Source organism: Phaseolus vulgaris, chromosome 10, assembly GCF_051622355.1.
Source record: "Phaseolus vulgaris cultivar YP4 chromosome 10, ASM5162235v1, whole genome shotgun sequence".
Taxonomy (NCBI): domain Eukaryota; kingdom Viridiplantae; phylum Streptophyta; class Magnoliopsida; order Fabales; family Fabaceae; genus Phaseolus; species Phaseolus vulgaris.
Window position 1 is genome coordinate 35,849,167 of NC_143507.1, and position 13,488 is coordinate 35,862,654.

Genomic DNA, 13,488 nt, shown 5'->3' on the forward strand with positions numbered 1-13,488 from the left:
GTATACCATTCGTGGTTGAACGCCTTACGAAATATATGATTGAAATCATTCAAGAAGTCTAGTCAAATACACATCAGGAAATTGAGAAACGCCCTCTCAAGGTGTATTATTAGAGCATAATCAAAGTGTACAAAATAACTACCTAATACAAGGATTAACTCGGTAACTCCTGTTAAACCTGACCCACTATCATATGTCTATCTTGATTCTATAAATACGTACTCCAATACAAGACAAATATGCATATTTATCAACATTTATTATCTCTAACCACCAAATATTGAGAACTGACTTGAACATCAGAGGACCTTTAAAAAATATCCCTCCAACTAACAATTGAGTACTATGCGGAGCCGACAGCCAGAAAATCAAAGGACGAACACAACAATGAAGACAAGACCTTCCAAACTCTTACAAGAACATGATACATCCACATCCTCAAATACTTCAAAATACATTTATTCAATCACAATAGCTATCTCTACTAAAAAAAATATTTATTATCTTTATATAAGTGTTACTTTGTTATATACTTAATTGTGTTTAATTGTGTATGTGTTACCAATGTCTTTCTTCAAAACAGATAAAAATATTTATGTTATACATTTTATACGTAATTATTACCATCTTACAAAATTTTATGATTAAAGTTAATATTTTACTATCTTTTGTTTTCAATTTTTATATATTTTATTAATCTATCAAATAATTAAAAGTTTGTTGACGTGCATATTGATAAGCTTTCTTCTTGACTATGTCCTTACTTTCAGGCTTTCACTTGTCCAACCATGAACTCCAAGCTTAAGTTAGGTTTTCTATTTTCAACTCATATCATACACATAATCTTTCACTTTCTCTTCTTTGATTTGAAATAAAACACCATGTATCTCTATTTCCAACTTTAAATATAAGTACCTCGTCTTCACAACAAAATTTCACGTAAATCTACAATATAGAAGGACACAATCTCCATCTTACAAATTAATTTTATAAAAGTAAACTATACTTAATTTTATTTTTTAGTAATATATTTAATATTAACTACATTAGATAAAGAGATTTTTTATAAAATAAATAAAAAAATTTAACTCATTTAATAAATATAACAACAATCTTTTCCTTAATAATCACTGTAGCAATTCCTCTTTTTAAAATAATTGAGCTAAGAATAAAATTTTAATACTAATTATTGAATTCATAATTTATTATTAAATAAAGAAACTATAATTAATATTATGAATTTAATTTACACTCATCTTACCAAATTAAATCATATCTGGTTTCCTAGATTTTTCCTTTTGTAGTTTCTTTAATTAAAAAATCACTTAAAAAAATAAAATAAGTTAGGGATGACATTTTAATCACATGTCATTTTCTAATACAGACAAAAAAGGGATGTGCTTTTAATCACATGTCATTTTCCAATACAGGCAAAAAGGATGAGTGATTTCAATATCTTACCTCAAATTTTCATTGCTATGCCTTCATTTTTTTTATTATGGGTTCTATGATTATTAAAAGATGCTTTATACTTATTTATTATTCTGCATATATAGGATTTAAACTGAAGACTAATTGTTACACTTAAATGATCTTCCATCATATGATCTACACTTCAAAGATTAATAACTTTACCTTAATCCTTACTTTTCTTTTTATGTTCCTTTTGGAAGTCACTATGAATAAACTTTAGTTATACTAAAAATAGTTTGAACATCCTAATACGGCATTTATTTTACTTAATAAAAAGTGTACAAATCTTTTTAGTTTAAGAACAAATATGTTCATAAAGGAATTAGAAAAATTATTCTCTTATGGTAAATGTTTTCGAATGGAGTTCGGGCATGAAGAACGATTCAAGCTGCTCCTCTACTTCATTGGTCGGTCGGTCTGAATTTCTATTTTTCTTTAAACAAGCTCTTTGTTCTCCTCGTCTCCGTATGCCTCTCAGTCTCCACAAAGTCTAGACTCGGTTGGTACTTGTAAAAGACACTCTGACGCTCAAGTCAGATTTAGTATAATGACGTACCTAATTTTTGGATTTTGTGTCTATTTATATGATTCTGATGAGCCTTTCTTATTAAGCCAGGTTAGAAAGTTGGATTATGTTTAGAAATATATTACCTAACTTTTGATTGCTAATTAGCCTCACTAATTCAGCTTAAATATAATTGACTTTGTGATATCGGTCGACATAATGATTGGGTACCAAGTTATAATCTCGATCATGCGGGTCCTCCTAATACACTAATTTTTTTTATTTTAAATCCTTATCTACCACGAAATTTAAAGGAAGAAAAAATCTATTGTATATTTGATTTACCTTTATCTAAACCAGCAATTGAAAAATACAACATTCCAAATCTTGCTTTAAAAAATATCTCTTGTAATGGAATTTGTATTACGATAGTTTTAAAAAAGATCGGAATGTTTTATTTTTATTATAATAATATGTTATGATAGAGACTATATTTTTGAAACTGTCGCAATATATTATAATAACAAGAATTAAGTTTTAAAACTATTTTAAAAAATATCGTAATATGTATCAGAGGAAAGTTAAATAAAATAGCACTACTCAATCCAATAAGAACACCTTCGAGCTATGGTTAGTGTTTCAAGTTAAAGAAAAATTGTATTTTTTTTTTATTTCTTCAAAGAGTTTGGGCATTAAAGAGCTCTCTGGATGCTAAAATTATGATCAGTTCTCTCTCTTCCCAATATTTATCAATCAATCATTATCATAATGCTTAAATTAAATATCTTATCATAATAGCCAACACACACAAGAAGTTCTATGATAATATATTTTTGGTTATGAAGAAATAGAAAAAAGGTGAAAATAAAAGTAATAATAGTTGTTTGATGAGAAAAAAAATGAATATTTTCTATAAAATTAATTATGTTAGATGCAACTGTGTATAAGGTTGAAATAATATAATTTGAAAAGTTAATTTAGAGTGTATGAAACATAGTATTGAAAAAGAAGGTAGAAAGCTAAGGATGGACAGAGGTAACGGATTAACATCAAATCAAAGGGGTCATGGTGCCAAAACGGCGTTATCTTGAAGAATCCCTATTCTTGTGTTCTCTGTCAGATAATGTTCCTAGCTAAGGTGGTCGTGTTATATCGTTATTGGAAGAATCAACAAATTGCATTAAATGATGCCAACGCTTCCTCCAACACCTTCTGCACACTCATTTAATGCATACCAGACACACAACACAGATCATTTTTATTATTTTCCAACTACTATTTAGCTCATATATTATTATATAATTCTATTACTATTTTTACAAAATAAAAACAATTAACCAAAATCATAATACCATATAATTATCAAGTTTCAACATTCTTCAAGGAAAAGTAAAAATAACATTTTAACTAAAATAAATACTAAAAAACCTTTTATTTTATGTTTATGTTTTTCCCAAAAGGTCGACCCGAGTCAATACCCGAACCACGACCCTTGCCTTGTGCTAAGGAACCTCACCCGACCCGCTCCGGATCCTTACCACCATGCAAGGAGCTTTTTCTTTTGTTTCCAAGCGCGGTTCGTTCTTGACTCAAACAACCATCCGTCATTCGCACGCGCCACCCATTACACATTTCAATGTCTACTAAGTTAACTTTCAAAATCATAACAAATGAAGAGAAAAAAAAAAAACCACACTCACGTGACTGGAGATGACAATGACATTATCGATCACGTGATGGTGATGGCTATGGTTAACTTTCGCAGTGCAGGGCAGCTTTGATCTTTTGAACGGTGCATGATATGAGGTTGTTCACGGTTTCCACGGACTCTACTGTGAGCTTGGCTGTAGGAAGACTATTCACAAGGATCTGAAACGCCACCGTTAAGAGGGACCCACTCACACGCGCCCCACCATTATCACCACCATTTGCTGTGGTAGTAGTGCCATTCTGTGACCCACGAGACCCGGGCCCATCTGGAACAATAGCAAACCCTGAAGGTAGCAATGCCACGTAAGCCGAATCACCACCGTTCATTACCACGTGCATGGCCGGGATATCCACCGGCGCGTACACCACAAGTGACCCCGCCTCGTCTATGCATGTCTCCTGTAGTATCAGCATGCTACTCTGGTTCGAGTTTATGGCCTACAAAAATAAAAATTCATTAAAACCCAGTTCAAAGTGAGATAATATAATATAACTACTGTGTTGTCATTTTCGAGAAGCTGGTCAAACCTGTTTCCAATTTTTTTTGTTTAACTTTTTTTTTTAGTTTTTGTTTATTTTAAAAAATTGAATAAAAAAGCAATGAAGTCAGAAACCCATGCAGGTGACTATCCCCTATATTTTGACTTTATTTTATTTTATTTTATTTTAGTGATTCATAAAAATCTGCCTTCATTGATACTTCCAAAATTTCCATCCTTGTCCTTCTCAAAGATTCAACAGCTCTCATCCAAATACTAAACGACAATAAACACCATATCCCATCTAAAAACTAGTGAAAACAAAACATTAACACAACCTTTGCATGGCCTAACAAAGAAATTATTGCAAAACAAAAACTAGGAGGAATTAAATTGTTTGAGATGATAGAAGGAGAGAGAAGAAGCATACACTAGCTCGCAGGAGAGAGACGCAGTTGCCGTGGTCTTGGCCCTTGGCAATATGGGCCATCTCTTGCATGGGCCCACCGTTGGAGAGTATGTCCCACTCGCTTCGCAGGCGCTCGTCGCGGAGGAAGTCGAAGAGCCTCTGGGGCGACACAGGGAGCCACACGGAGGTGGCGGCACTCAGCACAATCCCCGGCGGCTCGCCGGGATCATCCACGCTCTTCCGCGTCATCACCCTCACGTCCTCATCCACGTTCCCAGGGTTGAGCTTGTTCCACTTGTGCACCGTGGAGGCACACACACCGGCGCAGAAGTTGTTGGTCATTCGCTGCGCCAGCTTCACCATGCTCCGCCTTCCCCCCGCCGTTATTGCTGCACCCACCATCAAATCATGAATCTTAACAACAAAATCTTTGTGATAAACTTGAGTTATGTAAAAAAGATTTATCTTTTACATTGCCCATATTAAAATACCTGAATGGTCTCTAGAGGGTGCTGCTGAGGACATTAGGATCGCAAGACACTCGCATTGGCGTTGAAGGGTAGCCACCCAACGTTGAGCACCGAACCCCATTCCTGAGCTTAACAATGGTCTATAAACCTGGTGAACTTGGCTCTCATCGTATTCTGCATGCTCCACCCATGTCACCTTCAAACCAAATGTAACCAACCATGTCAAAAAATTTCATGCATGTTTCAAAACTACTATTCTGGTGATTAATTAATTAATTAAGTGCATCTCATGTTGACTGATTGAATTGTATGTATAATAATATAAGGTTATAAATGTTGGTTCATGGCGTCACTGATAATACAAAAATGTTTAAAAGCAAATCTTGGAAAAGCCTGAAGACTGGGTTTAGCAACAGACATAGGTATCTCTCATGGACCTCGACAAGTACATAAAATATTGGTACTATATAAAGTCAAGATGCAGTATTTACAGGAGCAACAGGTACCGTGAGCATCGAGATTTACCACCAAACAAAAACTCAGAGGAAACAGACAAAGTACTTGGTCTCTCATTTTTTACTCCAAGGATTTCATTCAATATTATATGTAACAGCCCTATAGGTCTGGAACTAGACCACATTCGATCTCGTGAATTAAATAATGCTAGAAGATACTCACTATGTGGCGTCAAAGATTGGAATAGAAACATCATATGTATTGTTTATAGAATCAAAAAGTGCGTGCAAGATTATAAGGCCAATTTCACACAAATGGATATCTTATTAATGTGTTCAAGATGCATAAATTTAAGTGACGGAGACTTTTGTGAATAAATTAATGGATTGATTTGGATTTTATACCACACAGGGAATACTCTATTCCAAAACTAACACTATTATCTTATAAGGAATCTATACATAGATTAAAAAAATTATCAGTTGATAGTTGAGATAGTTATAAATTAAGTATTTAGGCAATCACTGGCTTGGAAGATTAAAAAGAATTGCCAGGTCTTGGATTTCTGAAATGGTAATAATTAAAAAATGTGTAGGAGCACCATTCAAAGAGTCTATGGGATTGAAGATCAAATGTTGAAAATTCCACATTGAAATATAATTTGTTAAATTGAGACAAGGAGAAGCATCCTACTCTGCTGCAATGATATTATGTAAACTTTTGGAAAAATGAAACGAATTTTGTATGAAAATCATCACTGACAGAATAGTTATATAGAGAGTAGTCCCTAGACTAGCTAAGTTACTTCGAAACAGGAGCTTCGAAAAGCAAAGCCCCGCGATTCCTTGGCATGGTGTTTTGTTTCTCTTGAATATTCTGTACTTAGCTCTTACGATCCAGTAACTTCCATGAACAAATGTAATTAAAAACAAAGGGAGAGATACCCACTTCAGAAGTCATAACAAATTCAACAAAAACATGAAAGCTATTAAATATTAGTGTATAGTTTGGTAACAGTGGCTGCATGGTCAATAGTTTCCATGTATATAGAAGAAATAATGTTGGGAACACTAAGTATGGAGAATATAAATAATTTTTGCCGTCTTAAAAAAGATTAGGATTCTTAACAAAAACAGTATATTTTTACAATATTTTTTTGTAAAATTGCCCTCCCTTCTTCTGACTTTTTTATGCTAAGGTAGTAGTGTAATCATTACTTTCTTTTGTTTTCTAAAGACTAGGGAGCAGCTATATCCAAACATAGAGTTAGAACAGAATCATCCGTCACTAAAAACAAGAAAGAGTATTTTCAATTTACCTTGGAGTAACCATTGGGCATGTCTTGCACAACACAACCAGAAGGAAGCCTCCTACAGTTGACAAAACTGGGTGGTGCTCCTGAACTTTCTCTGATGCTATCAATGGACACATCCACCACTGCCCAAACCCCTTCTGCGTGCTGCTTGCAAAACCTTAGGAAATTGACCTCACGAACAGGAACCAAAGGCGAAAGAACTTGAAGTTCAGCATGCATCTGAGCACCAAATTTAAAGGGTCAAAAACCAAAATGTCACCCCATTTCCCTTCACTGAGAAACGATAAAAAAACTTGCAAGAAAATAAACCAAACTTACTAATTGAAGTGCTCCATTTCTTGTTCCATTTATTCCATTAGATATCACTTCAGCAGTGGAGGTTCTCGCAATGATACAAGGAAACATCTCTGCCCATCGATTCTGTTGAGGCATAGTACAATTCAGTTATGCATTTGCAGGTGCATTTTCAACATTTGATCATTTTATTAAGTTTAGATGTAATACTTTACGTGCTTCATACACTATTTTGCAATTGAAATTGGAGTTTAATGAGATAAATTTTCATTTAGCTTACCGCGTCCATGAGAGTCTCGACAAGAGCCAAACTGTTAATGATGACCATCCCATTTTCCCTAGATGCGTCAGACACAAACCCATTGGGTCTCAAACCAATACAAGGAGTGAAAGTCCTGACGTACTCCTCATGGTTCATAATTTCCCTCCCACCTTCAACATTCCTTACCCAAAGAGGCTCCCCAGCTTGAGCCATCTTCACCAACTCATCCATGGCAGCCAAAGCGAGCTCAAGAAACATGGACCTCTCGATGGACCTATCAAACCCACCCACAACAGAAGTTGGTCTAGTACTCGAGGGAGACACCATAGCCAAAGGGTTGTTAGACACAGACATAGACATTCCCATTCCAAAATCTTGTCCCAAAGGCATTGTAGTGCTCATGCTGATTCCACCAAACCCGTTCCCCCCAACGCCAAGCTCCAAACTTGAATTCGGTAACGAAGAAACGGGGCGACCCAGAAACTTGCCCGTGAGTGCACACACGCGATCGAGCTCGTCCTTCAACCGGGCATTCTCAATCCGAAGGTGCTGCTCCTCCAGCGAAATCTCGCCGATGATGGCAGGGCCACCGCAATTGGAGCACATGGGGTTCCTCATTGCATCCCTGATAGACATGTTCTCCGCTCTCAGCTTGTCGTTCTCTTGCCTCAGCAAAGTGTTCTCGTGCCGCTCCAACTGGGTCTGGTACAACCGTACGTAGAAGGAAAAAGTTTCAAACTGCATCAGAAAACCTCAAAAAGGAAGAAAAGGAGGGTGAAAGTGACTTGGTGAGAGTTTGAAGCGTGTCACACCTTCATTTGGGTTCTACGGTTTTGGAACCAAAACTTCACCTGTCGAGTTTCCAAGGACAGCCTCTTGCTAAGTTCGAGCCTTTGCTTCTCGTCTGGATGAGGACACTCCTTGAACAATCTAAACCCCATTAAAAAAAAACAAAAAATCATCCACCATTCAAATCACAAATTACATACATGTACATGTACAACGTGTTTAGGAAGTAAGAAACTGTTTTGGAACCAAGGTTATAACTATCCGCTTCTTAGAATTACATGTATGAGATGTGAAGATGTAGAAACAAACATGTTAGTAATTATAAGAGTGAAGAAGAAGAGAGGGGATGAATTGTGTGAAAATGAAAATGAAAATACGCTTCAAGTTCTTGTATCTGCTGAGGTGTGTGTCGGTGATAGCGTTTTTTCCTCGGAGGGTTGTCGGCGGCGTCTTGTTCATCGCCGGAAGCGCCGTCGATGTTGTCGCTGCCAGATCTGCTTTCATGTTCTTCTTCTCTGCTTCTTCGCAAACCATTTGGTTCGAAGCTATTCTCCACCATTCTATTCACATCTTCCTGTCCGTCTATATTAGTTTGCTGCTTTTTGTTTATTTTTCGCAAACAAGAAAGGAAACGAAATAAGGAAACACAGTACAACATGGTACCAACACGTTAGATTATAAAGTAAAGTAACAAGATCTCTCACAAGTGCCAGAGATAGTCCTGGAGAGTTGAACATGGATTTGGCCAAGGTGGGAGTGGTGGTCACGAGGCGGGGCTGAGAGATTGCACCAAAGGGCATTCTATCGTCGTTGTTGTTGTTGGTATGGTTGGTGGTGGTAACGTCGTTGTAAGGAATATCCGAAACGTCGTTTCTGGCACTGCCACTACCTGATTTGTTTTCAAGAAAACCCCCAAAACTCATCAAAGAAGCCACTTTTCCTTCAACAAAAGTACCCGAAACAAGCCTAAATTTGCCTAAATATTTTACCCTCAAACCCCTTGAACTCACTTATCGCTTCGTTAGTGAGAATTCAGGCGTCAATTAGCTACCCCAAAAATTTGAAACCCAAGAAAGACTCAAAAGATGAACTGGGTCGGTCAGAAACAGACTTATATACTCTGGGAGAGTGATCAAAGGAGAAACTTTCAAGGTAAGGGGAAAAGAATAGAGACAGAGAGATAGAGGAGACAAAAGGATAAAACCCCAATGTCTCAGCTTTCTCTCTGTAGCCGAAAGAAAAAAAAAAACGCTGTCTTTTTCTTTTCTTCTATTATTTGTAGAGAAAGAAAGGAGCCTAAAAACCCTTATGCTATTCCCTCTTCGTTCTCTAACCCTCTCTTAGTAGTGACCCTTTGAGAGTGGCACAGGCACAGCTGAATGGTAGCTTCAATCCATTGGCTTGGGGTTAAATGGAAAAAGGATATAAGAACCCTACTGTCTTTGCGTGTGTGTGCCTCATTCTCTGCATGCTTGACTCTTGTAAAGCCTAAACAGAAAAAGACAGAAAAAAAGAAAATGATGCAGATTTTAATTACAGTTTTAACTGAGTAAATATTTATATTTAATCTATGGAAGTTCTTGAAGTGAGAGTCGAGTTTTAATCAAAAGCTTTTGTATTTGACTTTTGTAATGGAAAAACAGTATGCTACTATACTGTGTTAAGGAAAAGGGTTGAAGAGGGAAGAAAATGAAATGGTTATAGATTTGGGAAGAGAGTGTGGGGTGAGGGAAAAAGTGAAGATAAAACTTAAGGTGTGGACTATTGGAAGCCTTACAAATAGATGGATCCAAAAAGGGTGGGTTGACTCTTACTGTGATGGCTCATACTATTTGCACAGTATCCCCAGAAAGCCTGTGAGTGACTGTGAAAATTGCAAAGTGGCTTTTTGATGACTTTTTGTGGAGATGAAAGTAAACCAAGTTTACAATGATAGGGTCCTATGGTGTGTGTGTGCGCTTGGCATCAGATCCATGGGATGGGACTCTTTCACAGAAATCTCAACCTTTCTTCACAGACCGTCCTAGGGATTCTCAATAATTGGACTAACCTTCCTTTAATCACTCCTAAGGACACCACTTTACACTTTTCTCCCTTCCTTTTATTTTTATTTTTTTTAATCAATCTCAAATTAATTCTCATCAAATACACCCTTTTTAAAAATATATATTTTTCAAATCTTTAATTTCTTCAGTTAAAAGTTTTTGTAATTATGAAAATAATTAATGACATAGTTAAAGTTGTCATAGAATAAATATTAAAATTAAATACCCAACGCGTTTTGTGAATAAAAAATACAAAATAGAAATCAGTTTCCTTACTGTAACTTACAATCATTAATCATATAAGCTAAATAATTTAATTGCATTTATAAACAAATTAAAGTAAACCGTTTTCAAACTACAGTTACTCAGAATACTAATTTTAAAATTGAGGAAAAATAAATTTATTTACAATTTCATGAAGTAATCTTATGGTCCCCCAACTTTTAAAATTTGCATAGCATTCTTTGTTCAGCGTGTGGGGCTATTGACAAAAAGTTAAACGGATTGAAACTTATACTTAAATTCGTTACATTAAAAAAATGAATTGTTTAATAAATTGAATTGATTTTTCTAGTCTAAATTTTAAAAACTAAATAGGCCTTAAAATTATATATATATATAATAACTTCATTTATTTACATTCATTATGTATTTTGATGATTAATTATGTGCACATTATATGTATGTGTCATTAATATATTTATCTCCTAGTTTAATGTTTGAGAGAGAGAAAATGAATTAATTTGAGGGGAGGGATTAAAAAGTGAAATTGTTTAAATTAATGAAGAGGAATTGAAAAGTGAAAGAAAAATCAATAAAAATATGTTATTAGGTATGATTCATAAGTGTTTTAATTAAAAAAAATTAAAAAAATTTAATTTTAATTTTGTAATTAAAAAAATTTAATTTTAATTTTGTAATTAAAATTAATTTAAAGTAAAATATGATTAGTTTTTTGTATTATGTAATTAAAATATTATCTTTCAACTTAGTTAAAAAAATGCAAATTTAGCTAATATTGTAAATACATATTAAAAATGAATTTAAATAAAATTTGGATAAAAATAATTATAAAAATTTAACAGAAATTATAAATTTCATAAAGTTTAATAAAATAAAATAAAGTAGGTGTAAAAATTCAACACATAATAAATATTAAACATAAAATAATACAATATAAATGAAAAAATAAAATAAAACTATAATAATTAAAAACAAACAACAATCATATCATGAGAACAATCTATTACTGTTAATAAATATAAAAATGTATAAATATAACATTTTCATAAAATAAAATAAAAGTTATTAATAATAATATTATTTAATAAACTTATTTTGAGGTTTTTTTAAATCTATTACTATTATTTTTTAATTTATTATTATTATTATTATTATTGTTTTTTAATTTAATATTATAAGTATTATTTATAAAATAATTTTATTATTAGTTTTTATTCTTATTTCATAATCATAAAATTATATTATTAATTTTTTAGTATTTATTTTGTTATGATTATATTATATATTAAATAAATAATTGATTATTTAATAATATAATAAATTATGTTATGAGGTTATTACATTCTCCACCCATTATTACCTAATTGATTATATAATTTTTTAATTAATTATGTGAGTTTCATTTTTATATCATTTTCAAATTTTTTTAATTTTTATTCACTATTAAAAATAAAAATTAATTTTAAAAAAATAATTAATATATTTATTAAATTAAATATTATCTTAGAGATTAAAAAAATTACTAATATTTAAAATTGTTTCTATTATTAATAAAATATTTTTTAAATTTATTTCTAATTAATTATCAATATTTTACAAACCAATTACTTAGATTTTAAAGTTGATAGCTAATTAAAAATAAAATTAGAATCTATTTATCAATAATAAAAATTATCTTAGATATCAATAAATTTTTAATTTCTATAATAATATTTAATTTAATTAATATAATAATTAATTATTTTTTATTTTTAAATTAATTTTATTTAATAATTTTTTTAATAATTCAGTCAAACAGTTTTAGAATATTTACTTTAATTAATGTTTGGTTTGATGGTTGATATTTTTAAGACTAAAATATATTATTTTAATGTTTATAATCAATAGTTTTATTTATTTAAGATATTAACTTTTATTAATATGAGTCCACAATAAAAAAAAGTTAAAGATAAAATAATAAATTGGAGTATATTTTCTTGTCAATAAATGTTAGAAGTAACTCCCACTCATTGTGACAGTTGCGCTACCCTATGCACAATGTTCAAAGGATTAAAGTTCTAAAACAGGATAAATTCCCGATCTACATCATTTATACTCTAATTTTCCCTAGTACCCTTTTGTTTTTATTTTCCTATCTAGCACCTTTTTATTTTTATTTCCCTATCTAACACCTTTTTATTTTTTATTTTTCTATCTAGCACAATGTCAAAAATAAATTAAAAAATAATAATTTTTTTTTTATAATTTTAATTTTGAATGCATTAAAAAATAAATATTTTTAATGTTTAAAATAGTTAGAAATATAATTAATGAATAAAGAAATGAGTTTTTACAAAATAAAAATAAAAAAGTAATAAATTTAAAATGTTTAGTTTAAAAATTATTTTTTTTAAGAATGAATAAAATAAAAAATTAAACTCTACAACAACATAAAAGTTAAATCTATAAACATAAATTAGTATTTATTTTTATTATTATTGATGATGTAATCATGTTAATTTCAAGTAAAAAATACAGGACATAATTATAAAAAAAAAAACAAGTTAAATAAGGACTGATATGGACATAAAAAAGAACAACATGATCGAACAAAAAAATGTTCATATTGTCAGAACACACATAAATAATATGTCCCAACATTATTGGATTGTGCACTTCTCGTCATTAATTATGTTTCATTTCGCACAAACTATTTAATGTACCATTGAAGAAAATATTAAATGAATGATCATCTTTCATTTATTTTCATTTTTATGATCAACATATACTTATTTAGTATCGCCTTATATCTCTTATATTTATCTTATTTGGATTTTTTTTATATCTTTTATCTTTATCTTAATTTGTTTTGCCTTTATTTTATATATCTTTTATGTTTTTAGTTATTATTTTTTTCTGCCATTCTTTTTTTTATTGTTGCTGTTTTTATTTTTTAGACTTTTTTTTATTTTTTGCTTCTCGTTTTTAACATTTGCATTAGTTTTTTTTTTAGGATTTTGTATTTAGGATAGATACTTCAATATTATTTTTGTGTCCAT

The 13,488-nt window shown here is 31.6% G+C and overlaps 1 protein-coding gene across 2 annotated transcripts; it reads right to left on the reverse strand.

The window, feature by feature from the left end:
* Positions 1-3,419: 3,419 nt before the first annotated feature.
* LOC137818397 (homeobox-leucine zipper protein ANTHOCYANINLESS 2) lies at positions 3,420-10,117 on the reverse strand. Of its 2 annotated transcripts, none has more exons than XM_068621807.2 (9): positions 8,867-10,117; positions 8,540-8,757; positions 8,186-8,303; positions 7,392-8,075; positions 7,136-7,237; positions 6,821-7,036; positions 5,068-5,242; positions 4,598-4,965; positions 3,420-4,126 (listed from the first exon to the last, which is right to left on the reverse strand). In XM_068621807.2, exons 1-9 carry the CDS (start codon positions 9,083-9,085, stop codon positions 3,731-3,733), a joined length of 2,496 nt encoding a protein of 831 aa, XP_068477908.2. In that variant the 5' UTR covers positions 9,086-10,117; the 3' UTR covers positions 3,420-3,730. The 2 variants fall into 2 exon arrangements, with proteins under 2 accessions (XP_068477908.2, XP_068477907.2); XM_068621806.2 differs by having other exon boundaries at positions 8,540-8,760; positions 8,867-9,645.
* Between the last annotated feature and the right edge of the window lie 3,371 nt (positions 10,118-13,488).

Excerpts from the sequence above, each read along its gene's own strand:
- LOC137818397 (XM_068621806.2), bottom strand. The coding sequence starts at position 9,085 with ATGAGTTTTGGGGGTTTTCTTGAAAACAAATCAGGTAGTGGCAGTGCC. Across the intron at positions 8,076-8,185 it reads ACCGTAGAACCCAAATGAAG|ACCCAGTTGGAGCGGCACGA; the intron begins GTGTGACACGCT and ends CGGTTGTACCAG. Across the intron at positions 7,238-7,391 it reads TCGAGACTCTCATGGACGCG|AATCGATGGGCAGAGATGTT; the intron begins GTAAGCTAAATG and ends ATGCCTCAACAG.